At 51.3% G+C, this 13,702-nt stretch overlaps 1 protein-coding gene across 3 annotated transcripts in view; it reads left to right on the top strand.

Moving 5' to 3' along the window:
• Positions 1-665: 665 nt before the first annotated feature.
• The window catches only part of BICD2 (BICD cargo adaptor 2), a 55,986-nt gene continuing 42,949 nt past the window's right edge, over positions 666-13,702 (top strand). For all 3 annotated transcript variants that reach the window (XM_081523923.1, XM_081523913.1, XM_081523947.1), the window contains exon 1: positions 666-995. In XM_081523923.1, coding sequence (XP_081380049.1) covers positions 756-995 — 240 coding nt within the window. In that variant the 5' untranslated portion in view covers positions 666-755. The remainder of the gene's footprint in view (positions 996-13,702) is intronic.

Below are 13,702 nucleotides of genomic sequence, written 5' to 3'. Positions count from 1 at the left end.
TTCGAGGCCGCGTCCGTGTCGACGGTCCTGAATTGGATCGCTGTAGAGCGAATGGAGATGCCTAATTCTTAGGAAACACGCACGCGGCATTTGGTATTTAGCTGGATGGAAGGCACCTGTTCAGCTAGTGGTTTGACCATTTCTCCCACTGGATAAGGCCCGAACCAGCAGGTTACAGTCCTCACTGCCACCCGGCTAGCGGTTCCCCCGACGCTCCGGGCGCTCCACCTTTGGGGGTTCATACCGGTGGCCCGCTCCACCCATCCCCTGCCCAGAGCACTGCGTACCCTCCTCAGCGACCCACCTACCCCCGCCTCCCAGGCCCGGGGGGCTGGCACCGAAAACACCAGTTTCCGGCTCCGCGACGGCGGATGCGCCGGCCAATCACGGGCGGGGGCGGGAGGGCGTGGGGAACTACGGGCCTTGTAGTCGGCGCGGCGACTGGACTACGAACCCCATAATGCTCCGCGCGGCGGCGGCGGCGGCTACGGAATTGGAAGGGGCCGCCCGGAACGGGGCCCGGGCCAATCACGGGCGGGGGAAGACAGGCACGGGGCACGACCGGCATTGTAGTTGCCGCAGGCGGGACTATGGCCCCCACAGTGCCCCGCGCGACCGTGAGCTCACTGCGGCTGCGCGGCGGCGGCGGCGGCCGGGTTGCCGTCGGGCGGGGCGGGGCGGCGGCGGCGGCGGCGGATAGGAGTCTAGTCTGAGCCTCCGACGGAGCGAGTGGTGCGACTCGGGCCGTGGCCACCATGTCCGCGCCGTCCGAGGAAGAAGAGTACGCGCGGCTCGTGATGGAGGCGCAGCCGGAGTGGCTGCGCGCGGAGGTGAAGCGGCTGTCGCACGAGCTGGCCGAGACCACGCGTGAGAAGATCCAGGCGGCCGAGTACGGGCTGGCAGTCCTCGAGGAGAAGCACCAACTCAAACTGCAGTTCGAAGAGCTCGAGGTGGACTACGAGGCCATCCGCGGCGAGATGGAGCAGCTCAAGGAGGTAAGGAGCAAGGGCGGCTGGCGCCACGCCCTCCGCGCCCCCCGGCCGTTTCCGACTCCGGACCCGGATCCCTCATCCCACCGAACTGACCTCCGCGCCGACCCCAGAATCGGCCCTTGACCCGAGCCAAGAAGGCGACCCCCGAGGCAGCCGCCGACCCAGGCCAAACTGACCCCTTACCCCGAGTTAGGTCGACCACCAGCCGACTGCTGACTCCGGGCCGACCAGACCAGCACTGGGGCACCCAGGGTCAGTGTGCTTGGCCGTCCCGGAGGCGGCCCTGCGGTGGATGACGGGCCTTAGGTGCGGTGGGCGATTTGGGTTCTAGAAACCCTGGCCTCCGCGTCAAGGGCTGCGGTGGAGCCTTGTGGTCAGCCTTTCTTTTGATGGCAGGTCTCGGGCACGATGGGGGTGGTGTCCTCTGCGGTGTTTGACTTTCCGGGTAGGGGGGATGGGGACGTGGAATGGATGCAGGTGGCCGGCTAGGAAACACTAGGCGTGTGTCTCCATCATTTCTATGTACATCATCTCCCGTCTCTGGGCGCAGGTGCCTTCAGCGGTTTCAGCGTCTTATGTGAGCGTCGGGACACCAGGAAAGGGTCAAGTTGGGGACTTGCCTTGCATGTGGCCATCACAGCTGGCCGGGGTATCCTATAGGCCTTCTCCATGCTCGTCTCTCTGACCATCCCGCTGGTTACTTCTCTGGGATACAGTGTTCTGTCCACTTGCCGTCCTAGTTGCCCATCCAAGCCCTTTCCCAAAGTTGAGGGACACGTCTGTGGATTTTTGTCACAGGTGAAGCCTTATCTCTCCTGTGATATTTTTACTCTGGGATGAATAGGTTGGACCACTTGGCTACCAAGAAATCTTGCAGTGGTAAAACTGGGCAGTCCTTCCCTGAAGTAGTTCTCTTAGAGGATTTTAAACACCATTTCCTATCTCAATCCTTCTTGACTCCCCAACCTTGTTGTAGGGGTGGGGAGGGAGAAGTTGCTTTATGGGTGGACACTCGGATTTGGACCCAGGTCTTGCCCCTTACTGGTGATGGGGCTATGAACATGAACCTTCTCCTGCTGCACCATCTCACCCAGAAAGGGTTCATCTGAGATATATTTAAAAAGGCTAGAGAAGATGTCAGATATTTAGCCTGTCAGTATCTGAGATAGTCTTCTCCTTCCCTACTTGATTCTTCCCTTGTCCAGGTGGGCTCTTGGCCCTTGGTCTCAGGATCCACCACATTTGCTGCTTCTCCAGCTGCCCACCTCCCAGCAGCCCACTCCCAGTGGCCTCAGGCAGGTCCCTGGAGTGTTTTGAGCCTCCATGCCTCACTCAGGAGACCAGTCAGGTCCCCTTCTGATAGTGAAGGGAGTTAATGCATGAAGGTACTTAAATCTGTGCTTAGTGGAACAAGTGCCCTGTTAGTACCTGTAGAAGACAGATAGGGTGCCTGAGGAGAATGGTTGTGTAGCTCTTTCAACTCTTGTATATGTCAGCAGGTATTGGTACCTCCTCCAAGCGAGCCTTATCTGGCGCTAAATCTACTAGAGGGGTGATATGTGATCCCTCTGGCAAAAGCCTCATCTTGGTGTATGGGGTAGGGGAATGATGGAGGGAGGCTTAGGGGCCTTGAGAAAATGAAGTGGGAGCATCTTAGGTTCACCTTCCCTACAGCTCAGAGGGGAGCCTGGCCTTCCCCAGCCCCTCCTCTTGGAGTCTATTCAGCTGGAAGTCTCAGCAGAAGCTAGAGGAAGGTGCATCAGAGCCTCAGTAGATATTGCCAGAAAGCTCACATCAGTTTACTCAAAGTCATGTCAGCCTAGGCTCTTGTCAGCCTCTCTAAATCTTTGTATTGTTATACTTCAAAAGTATTAACTCTTATCTTAAAAAATAAAGATTTAGGGATTTCCCTGGTGGTGCAGTGGCTAAGACTCCTCTCTCTCAATGCAGGGGGCGTAGATTTGATCCCTGATCAGGGAACTAGATCCCAAATGCTGCTTCAAAGAGACCCAGTGCAGCTAAATAAATAAAAATAATTTGAAAAAAAAAATCAAGATTTAAGGAGACAATATCTATTGGATCTTTTTTTTATTTTATTTTTTTCTCCTATAGAGAGATGAGCCATCTTCATTCTTTTTAAAGCTTTATTTCTTTAACTAAAGTGGGCTCAGTTACTAACAAATTGTGCCACAGAGGTACCTGTATTCCTGTTTAGCATTTGTAGATAATATTGTCTTGAGGGAGGAAAGCTGACTGGCCTATCCCAGGTGACTGGGTTTGTGACCAGACCTGAAGAGTGTCCTGTGTAGGGCAGTGGTGCTGGTCCTGCAGCCTTTCTTACTTGGTAAGTGTATGTGTGTCTATGTCCTGCTGACACCATGGTACTAGGGAGGAGGGGTACCAATGGCCCATTTTGTTAGTGATTGAGCCTGGCTTAGTAAGGGCCCTGTCTGTCCCAAGTTCTGCTGTGTCCCTTCCCCACCATGGTGGGGAAGAGAATCAGATAAATTTTGGTCAGCCATGTGGTGTTTCCTGTCCTTAATGGCCATGGAACATCTTGCTCTGTGTCCTCAGCTGCAGTTTGAGGAGGGCAGGGGTGCTGGGCTGACAGTTGCTGCCTGCAGGGCTCAGGTAGGTACTGGGAGTGGGTAGCTCTTTGGAATGTGAGGGTTTGGTTTGTTATTGGTTGGGGTCCTAGCGCAGTCTCAGCCCCATCCTCTGTCGGCTTCCAGAGAGAGCAGGAAGACAAGGTCTGGACGTCCTTGCTGGCTTCTATGCTACCTCAGGATCTTGGCTGTGCAGTATACTTACATCCCAGGGAACCCAGGGGTGGAATTTGGTGAGCTGCAACCTGTCACAGGCTGGGACTGGTGCCTGGCACACAGTAAGTGCTTACTCAGTAAACACACACAGTAAGTGTGTGCTGGCTGGTATCTTCATCTTCTTCCTTTGCTCTACCTCACCCAAGCCTGGATGCCCTCCCTGCTGTCCCTGTCATCACCTTGTCTCTACTCCTTGCGGGGTCTGGAGTGGCCCCACTGTGTCTCCTAGAGGGCAGCCTGAGCCTCTGGCCTGGCTTAGCCTGCACTGCTCCCCTGCTTCCTGATTGCCTTCATGGCCCTCACTATCCCTGCCTCTTCCCAGTCTTGGATCTTGGAAGTCCTGCCTGCCCTTCAAGGCCTGGATGCTTTTCACAGCCTCCTCTGGACTTGTCTGAGCCCAGCTCCCAGGTGAGCCCACCTGGGTATCCCTCTCATCCTGTAGGCTCAGCAGCCGCATGAAGAACTGTGGCAGAGCTGGTGAGAGCAGCTGCTCTGTCCTCTTTGCTTCCTCCTTCCCATCTCTCTTGTATCATAATTTCCTCTCTCAGAGGATGGGAAAACCAAGGTAGGGACGGGTGTGAGTGTCTGAGGAAGGTCCAGTAGCTCAGACCAAGTTGGAAGTGGTCCTTGGGCACCAGGTTCCTGTCCAAGTCTGTAGAAGATCCAGCCATTAGCTGGCTCCAGAGGAGGGTGATGTGAGGGCTGCTGCCCAGGCTTTACCCCTGTTGATGAGTGGCTCTAGCCTCCCTGTGCCCCACCAACTTCTGCAGTCCTCATTCTGACTTTTGGAGTCACTACCCTGTTATGTCTGTTGTACTGCTGTGGAAACCAAGGCAACAAGAAGTTGACTTTGACTCAAGACTGTGAGCCCAGGCAGCCTGTCCCCAAGAGAGTGGACACCTGCGGAGGAGGGAAGGTAATGGAAATCCTCTGTACAAGGCTCAGCCTCCTCAAGTGTTTGTCTTGGGACAGGACTGAAGTCCTGATTTGGGCTAAACCCTGTAAGGATCCCACTTATCTGATACCACCCTAGAACTTGGAGCAGAGAGCCATTGGGGATTAGGAGGCTCTGGGAGTCCTCTGGGCTTCTCAGGGCCAACTGGGTGGTACTCTGCTGTTAGCATGAAGAAACCTGACTTGGGATAGAAGTTAAGTTCCAGGGTGTCCTGGAGGTGCTGAGGTGACCCTGCTCCCAGGGATCTGACAGTTGGGAGAGGCAGCTACCAGCACCCAAAGGCAGTGACCACGTGGCCCACTGTGTCTACATTGCTGGGCATTTCCCACTTTCCTGCCTGTAGAGCTTGTATCTGGTGTGGCATTGTGAAGCAATCTTGAGGGCTCTTCCACTTTTAAAAACTCCCGAGACTCCCATGTCACCTGGCATTCTGTTTTCCTTCAGGCCATGGTGGGTGAGCAGCTGTGTACCTCAGTGTTTCGGGGGCGTGGCTTTGGACAGGTGGATGGACACACTTAGAGGGAGCTTCTTTTCCATAACTGGTGCAGGAGGGAGGCCAGGCCTAAGAGTGGCACTGCGTGAGAGTGGCACTGCCTGGGCAGGCGAGGAGGTGCTACATGTGCTGTCAAGGGCTGTGGTTTCCACACTTTGGCTTCAAGGGGGCAACTGGACCCTGCCTGGGCCCTCAGGAGCTATGGGGCCCCAGAGGAATGACTCTGCCCTCAGGCCAGTGTCCCTGGGGCTCTTGGGCAGGTAGTGGCTGAGGCTCCTTGTGTTTGAGTAGCTGCCTCAGAGGGAGCTGTGGCAAGGCAGACACAGACTCCCGCTGGGCCTTCCCCACTCAGGGAGCCCAACCCCTTCCTGTGAAGTGGGAGATCAATTCACCCTTGTCAGCCTGGGGCAGCCACTCCTCAGTCAGACCCGCTTCTCCACATTCGTGCACTGGATTAAGGGCCGGTACACACATTGAAAGTAAAGAAAGATTTGGTTTCTTAGTGAAGTGAAAGTGGCTAGTGGGCAGAGGCTAGATGAGACCCTCCTGGGCCTTAGGCCCCATATTGTCCACTGTTTGGAGTGTGGCCCCTTGAGCTATTCCCCAGAGCCAGGAGTGCCCAGTGTGACCTTCTAGCTGCTGTCCTGGGCATCAAACCTTTTGGTTCTGGCTCTGCTCTGCCCAAGGAGGTGGGCTGACAGATGGGGCTGTAGGAGCAAGGTGGGTGTCGGGGACATGTGGCCGAACGGACAGTCCAGCGTCAGGTAGTTGATGGCATTAAGGAGGAGAAGACTGCTTTCTTCTTTAGAGCTTAGTATGTTTTAAAAAGTTATTCATTTACTTTTGCTGTTGTTCAGTCCCTCAGTTGTGACTGACTCTTTGTGGCGCCATGGACTGTAGCACGGCTTCCCTATCCTTTACTGTCTCCTGGAGTTTGCTCAAACTCATGTCTATTGAGTTGGTGATGCCATCCAGCCATCTTATCCTCTGTTGCCCCCTTCTCCTCTTGCCTTCAATTTTTCCCAGCATCAAGGTCTTTTCTAGTGAGTTGGCTCTTCCCATTAGGTGGCCAAAATATTGGAGCTTCAACTTCATCATTCCTCCTTCCAATGAATATTCAGGGTTGATTTCCTTTAGGATTGACTGGTTTGATCTCCTTGTTGTCCATGGGACTCTCAATAGTCTTCTCCAGCACCATAATTTGAAAGCATCAGTTCTTCAGTGCTCAGCCTTCTTTATGGTCCAACTCTCACATCCGTACATGACTACTGGAAGAACCATATCTTTGACTAGATGGACCTTTGTCGGCAAAGTGATGTCTCTGCTTTTTAATATGCTGTCTAGGTTTGTCATAGCTTTTCTTCTAAGTAGCAAGGGTCTTCTAATTTCATGGCCGCAGTCACCATCTGCAGTGATTTTGGAGCCCAAGAAAATAAAGTCTGTCACTGTTTCTGTTTTTTCCCCATCTATTTGCCATGAAGTGATGGGACTGGATGCCATTGTCTTAGTTTTTTGAATGTTGAGTTTTAAGCCAGTTTTTTCACTCAAAAGCCTCAATTTCACATGATACATCCTCTTTCACCTTCATGAAGATCAAAAAGTAGAAATGAGCATGTCTCTGTAGAAATTATGGAATATGTATGGAGGACTCGGAGAAGGCACTGGCAACCCACTCCAGTACTCTTGCCTGGAAAATCCCATGGATGGAGGCGCCTGGTAGGCTCCAGTCCATGGGGTCGCTAGGAGTCGGACACGACTGAGCGACTTTACTTTCACTTTTCACTTTAATGCATTGGAGAAGGAAATGGCAACCCACTCCAGTATTCTTGCCTGGAGAATCCCAGGGACAGGGGAGCCTGGTGGGCTTCCATCTATGGGGTCGCACAGAGTCGGACACGACTGCAGCGACTTAGCATTAGCATGGAGAACTACTGGGTATTTCTGCTTGCCAGCTTTTTCTTCCTTTATGTGTATGTGAGATACGTATGGTATTTTAAAAACCAGAAAGTGCTTTGAGCATCTATATCAGTTGTTTTTAAGGAGACACAGGGTTTGGGTTTACTCTCTGAGTTGCAGAAAAGTAGGTTTCATTCAACCGAATGAAGATAATGAAGATTTCCATGGGTTTGGAAGCTGCTGTGCACGTCCCGTCTATTGTATCATGTGAAATAATGGTTGTGGTTTGAGTTTTATGGGTTTGGTTTTTGAAAGCAGTTCCCCTCCTAAAGGACTTCCATCTTTAGGGGATGTTTTATGCACAACCAGAGCCGAGACATTGGCCTGCATGTTTTCCTACCCACTTTGGTGCCTCCAGCTTTGGCAGTCTCCATTCTGTGCCTCACTTATTCTGTAAGTACATTGATGTGTTGTACTGAGAAGATCACTTTTTTTTTTAAATAAAATATAATCACAGATTAATTTTTACACCTCACAGGATTAACAGTGATTCCTTAATGTTGTCTTTTATCTGGTCAGCATTTGAATTTCCCTGTTTGGTTCATAGTCACTTTACAGAATTGATGTACTGCATTATAAAATCCCTGTACTTTACCTTTTCAACACTGCTGCACCCCCTAAAAAGAACCTATGGTAACCATTGATCCTTTACTTTTTCTGTAGTTTTCTCTTTTCTAGACTGTCATAATTGAAGTCACACAGTATGTAGCCTTTTCACATTGGCTTCTTTCACTTAGCGACATGTGTTTAAGATTGATCTATGTGTTTTCATGGCCTGATAGCTCTTTTTATTTAAAAAAATCACAGAATTGTTTAGATGTACCATAGTTTGTTTATCCATTCAAACCGGCTATCTTGGTTACTTCCAATTGGGGGTGTTTGGTGACAAAGCTGTTATAAAGCATCCATGTGCAGGTTTTGTGTGGACATAAATTATCAATTCTTTTAGGTAAACACCAAAGAGTATGCAACTTTTTGGATCATAGGGTAAGAGTATGTTTAATTTTGTAAGAAATTGCCTTGCAAATGCTGCACTAGTCTGTATTCCTGCCAGCAATGAATGAGAGTTCCTGTTGTTCTGTCTCCTCACCTGCATTTGGCATTGCCAGTGTTTTGGCTTTTTTATCTACTAGAGTAGGTATATGGGGGCATCTCATAGTTGTCATTTGCGTTTCTCTGCTGACATATGACGGAGAAGGCAATGGCACCCCACTCCAGTACTCTTGCCTGGAAAATCCCATGGATGGAGGAGCCTGGTAGGCTACAGTCCATGGGGTCGCTAAGAGTCAGACACGACTGAGCGACTTCACTTTCACTTTTCCCTTTCATGTACTGGAGAAGGAAATGGCAACCCACTCCAGTATTCTTGCCTGGAGAATCCCAGGGACGGCGGAGCCTGGTGGGCTGCCGTCTATGGGGTCGCACAGAGTCGGACACGACTGAAGCGACTTAGCAGCAGCGGCAGCAGCTGACATATGATGTGGAGAGTGTTTTCATGTGTTTGCTTGCTGTTTGTATATCTTCTTTGTTGAGGTGTCTGTGCTGATCTTTTTCTCATTTTAAAATTGAATTATTTGTTTTCTTATTATAGATTTTAAGAGTTCTTTATCTATTTTGGATACAAGTCCTACTTTTCACATTTGTAACCTAGTGATTTGACTTTTCATTCCCTTAATGGTGTCTTTCACAGAGCAGTTTTTAATTTTAGTGCCATTTTGCTTTCATATTAAGATTGTCATCACCAAACCTAAGGTCATGTAGATCCTTTCCTATGTTTCTGTCTAGAGGTTTGATAAATTTTGCCTTTTATATTTAGATCTTACATCTCTGGTTCATTTCAGGTTGGTTTTTGTGAGAAGTATATAGTCTCTGTCAAGGATTCTTTTTTTTTTTGCACATGGATGTACAAATTCCAACACCATTTGTTGATGAGACTGTACTTTCTTTATGAAGTTGCTTTTGCTTCTTTGTCAAAGATCAGTTGCCTATTACGTTTGTGGGTCTACTCCTGGGAGTCCTGTTCTGTCCTACTAATATGTGCAATTTTCCTTTTTCCAATACTCTACTCTTGATTGTATGTTGCTGATTTTATTAGGTTTGTGTCCTTTTTATGTGTTAGTGGCGAATCTTCCCCTTAAGGCCTCTGTTTTTTGTTGTGTGACTCAACACAACTGAATGGTGTCTGCTGGCCTGGGTCTTCAGCCCTGCGTTGGCAGGGTTGGTCCTGGTCATGATCAATCAATAGTCGTTTTTTTTTTTTTTAATCTTGAGGAAAAGTAATAGAGTGTAAATTGTTAAAAACAAAAATCACTAGTCCTGTTGGTTAGATTTTTGATAGAAGATGAGAAGTGAGACTTCTCTGTGTCTTTTTAAGATGGTCCATGGGACCTTCTGTTTGAGCAGCTCATTTAGGGTTGTCTTTACCCCTGAAAATCCACCTGGAGAGCTGCTTAACCTACTAGCCTTATGCATTTGACTCAGGAGTTAGGGGAGAGGTGTGGCCTTAGCCACTGCTCAGACCTGGGATTGAGTCTCACTTGGGCATTTACTAGCTGCTTGCCCCACAGGCAGAAGCCGGCTGCCAGGTCCCTCCAAAAGTGTGACAGATGTGTTCTTTCTGGGCTTCAGATGCCTTCTGTGTTACCTCAGGTGCTCACCACCTGTGTTAAGCCCCTTTCCAGCCTGCCAGGCCTCTAGGTCTGGCCCTTCCTGTGGTGCTAGGGCCAAACTCCACCCTAAAGATGCCAGCCTTTCCCCATGCCTGCTCCCCCTCTTCACCATCTTTAGGACAGGTCTTTGGGACCCATGATAGATTTATGGCTGGTGTGGGTGGTGCTCCACATGCCAGGCTGCCAAGTCTACATCTCCCACAGACTCTCCCTGCCAAGCACACCTCTTTTCCCTCCTGTTCTCTCAGCATCAGTCTCACCTCCACTGTGGGATGCCCCTTTGTGCCTGTGTTAGTTGAAGTCTGGATCACATCTCTGTTTTCAGGACCCACAGAAGGCTGTGAGGCATTGGAAAAGGGAGCATGCCTGGGCCAAAGGCACAAGGCGGAGGGTCAGGGCCTGACATGGCACTTTCTTTGGCTGCGGTTTGCACAGTGGCTGCTGCAACCTGAAACAATGTTGGTGCTGTTGTGATTGGGCTGAGAAATGGCCCCAGGTAATCTGCTGGATGGTGTCCAGGATGAGTCACTTGTGTTAGGCAGTGGGCTCTCGTGCCTGAGCTATGATGAAGTGAACTATGTGTGCATGTATGTGCATGTGTTCACGTGTGTGTGTGTCACAGCACAGAAAGGATCTCTGCAGCCTCACGCTTTGGGTGACCTCGATATGTGGAGGATGGAGGGGCAAGACTGAGGGAAAAGATACCTGGCTTCAGTATAGGGTCTCAGCTGCCCATTCTGAGCCTCAGGTTCTCACCTCTTTTCATGAGCAGTCAGCATCCTGGGTTCCTCAGGGTGTGTCCGTCCTTAGTGGCATTGGCCCTCAGGGTATCTGAGATTTACCCTGCAAGGGTGATTGTGATGAAATGCTGGACATGGGGGACACTTGGCCAAGACCTTTCATCTTACCTTGCTGCAACTACTAATAGGCCCGTCTACCTTCAAGGGCAGATGTGAGCATCGAATCATCGTTACAGCCATGCCCACGCTTCCATAGGCTCCACTCTCGTCCCCAGAGCTGCAGACCTCTGGGTTCTTGGCAGGAACACGACTTGAGTTACAGGGTCTCTGGCTACTTGCTGACTGTGAGCCTTGTTGAATGTCCCTTCCTAAATGGCGCTGATAACATGAAGACGTGTTGAGATTAGAGATGAGGTAAGAAACCCCAGTCAACTCTCCTGGTGTTTCCAGCCCAGTTTTAGTCCTGGCTGTGCTGCCTGCTTGGAGAAGGCAACGGCAACCCACTCCAGTAGCCTCGCCTGGAAAATCCTATGGACGGAGGAGCCTAGTAGACTACAGTCCATGGGGTTGCAAAGAGTCGGACACGACTGAGTGACTTCACTTTGACTTTGACTTTGTGCTGCCTGCTGAGTGTCCTCTGAGGCTTGGGACAGATGGCAGCTGGACAGCTCCCCCCAACTGCAGGCCATTCAATAGAGGTTTGTGTCTGGCAGCCAGCTGCCGTGGAAGACAAGAGCTTGTCCTAGGACCCAGGATTGGCAGGGGAACCAGGGTCTATAGGGACTGCCACCGACTACAGGGCTCAGCTGGCCAGAAGCCTGTCTGCTGACATTGGGGCAATTAGGGTGTAATCTTCTCTAAATGACACCCAATTCTGGCTAAATCCCTCCTGCCCAGGAGTGGATTCTCCGTTTTCTAAAAGCAGCTTAGTGTTTGGACACTGCCCAGGGCAGCTGGGTTTGTGGTTGGTGATGGGATGGATGTGGGCCGGTGGGACGGACATGGGGAGTGGGGATATTCCCTCTGTGGGCAACAATCCCTGAGTCCAGTTTTTCTGATCCCTACAGCCAGTGTGCAGATGCTCTGATGAGAAACTGAGGCCGGAAGCCACACAGTGGGAAGGGCAGGCCAGTGGAGAACAGCTGTCACACATGTTGCCCCTCCTTGGCCTTTGGAGGGGATCTAGGACAAGGGTGGGCCTTGGCATGCTGATCTGATGGATGAGAATTGTCTGCCGGACAGGGTATATATAGGTGTGCTTGCAGCATCTGTTCCACTGCAATTCTCAGGTGGAGCCCCCATCTCCAGGAGGCCCCCACCCTCTCCTGCAGGGTGATTTGTGCGGCCTTCCCAGGCACCTCCCTGCCTTCCTGCCAGATGAGGCTGGTGGGCCAATTTGGAACCCAGCTCCACCCTCACGCCACCCCTTCTCTAGCACATTTTGCCTTTCCCAGGACACCCCAGCTCTGGGAACTTCTTTGCTGCAAAGAAGTAAAGTGGTTTTTTGAGTAAGAAGCCCTGTGGTGCCAGTTGGGGGGAATCATCTGACTTAGCATAACCGTGGTTTGCTCACCTGTGAGATGGGAGTGTTAAGTTTATACTTTGCATGGCTTTGTGAAGATCTAATGAGATTCACATCCATCTCTGTCTCTTTTGGGTGGTAGCCAGGCCTTCCCAGGCTGCCTCCCAAAATGCTTAGGGGCCTGGGGCCATGCCTGCCACCACCTGTCTGTTCAGGAAACCTGTGAGCCAGGGAAGAGGGAGTAGGTCTGGGATAGGTCCTTCTTGGAGTGGAAGGTAAGAGCGGATAAGAAAAGCTGGCTGAGGGAGGTGAGCTGAGGTCTCTCATGGAGCGCACATGGGGTCCTTTTGTGCAGGTTTGCAGATCTGTGAGGGCCTGTGTAGGGAATGGGTCTGTTTCTAGTTTCTCAGTTGACTTGGGCCATTGGAGGCTCATGTGGAGCCGATGTAGTGTATTGAAATTTCCTGCATGCCAGGGTCACCTGGGAACGTTCAGAAATTCCAAAGCATTGGCCACACCCAGAAGGATCAAAACAGTTTCAGGGTGGGACATGGCATCAGAAGTTTTCATACTTCTGGAAGGATCCCAGTGGGAAGATGAGTTTAAGAAACCCATCGTGTCACCGCAGCTTATGTGAGGGATCTGAACTTTCCCTGGTCACATGGTGGACTGTCATTCTGCACTTTGGTGGTTACAAAATTTAATTGCATTTCTCTACCTTGGTACACAGTCAGAGCCCAGGAATGCCCTTGGATGTGTTCATGTGCTGGCGGGAAAGCCTGCCTCTTTGCTTCCCATGGCCAGGTGGTGGGCCACCAGCTGCCCTGGGCTGGTCCTGGAAAGGACCCCTCGCTGTGCATAAGCCACAGGCAGACCCAGGGAGAGGGGTGAGCCTCAGAGCGACTCCTGCTGCCAAGTCACTGGAGGTGTATCTCCTGCTGGCTGGGGAGGGGAGATAGGGAGGAGACGCTTGCAAGACCCGTTTCCCAGCTCCCGCAAGCACCAAGCCTCACCCAGCATCCCTACTACCTGTCCATTCACTGGACCTGCTGTCCCTGTCCACCCATTGCTGATGTGGGCTTGTCACCGCTTTGCAATGCCCCCACATCCTCCCTCTTCTCCAGTCAGTTCACATATATTTACTGAGCACCAGTCATTTGCCGGGCTTGGGCTTGCCAACTCTAGGCCTGTACCCCATTGAGGAGACAGAGACTCAGTTGCCAGGCATGGGGTGCCCTGTGTGCACCACTGCTTGCATTCCCACTTGCCACACCCACTTGCCCTGTGTGAGAAGCCACCTCACCCCCACCACCCTGGCCTGCACTAATGTATCCAAGGGGTTTGAACCCTGCCTTCCCCCAACCCAGCTCTCTGCATCTGTGAACTGAAATGATAAGAGCATTAGGGTGTGCACTAGGGTGGCTTTCTGTAGGGAAGGTGGAAAGTCCCAGTATAGCCCCAGCACTTTATTTTCCTACCTGTTCCCTACTATCCCCTGGACTGATTGCCCTGAGTTCATGCCCTGCCTCAATCCAGGCTCCCTTGACTGCTGG

This window comes from Giraffa tippelskirchi, chromosome 1, assembly GCF_054371585.1.
Source record: "Giraffa tippelskirchi isolate mGirTip1 chromosome 1, T2T-mGirTip1v1.2.pri, whole genome shotgun sequence".
NCBI lineage: Eukaryota > Metazoa > Chordata > Mammalia > Artiodactyla > Giraffidae > Giraffa > Giraffa tippelskirchi.
The sequence above is the reverse complement of the archived record's forward strand: the minus strand, read 5'-3'. Positions and strand labels throughout refer to the sequence as shown.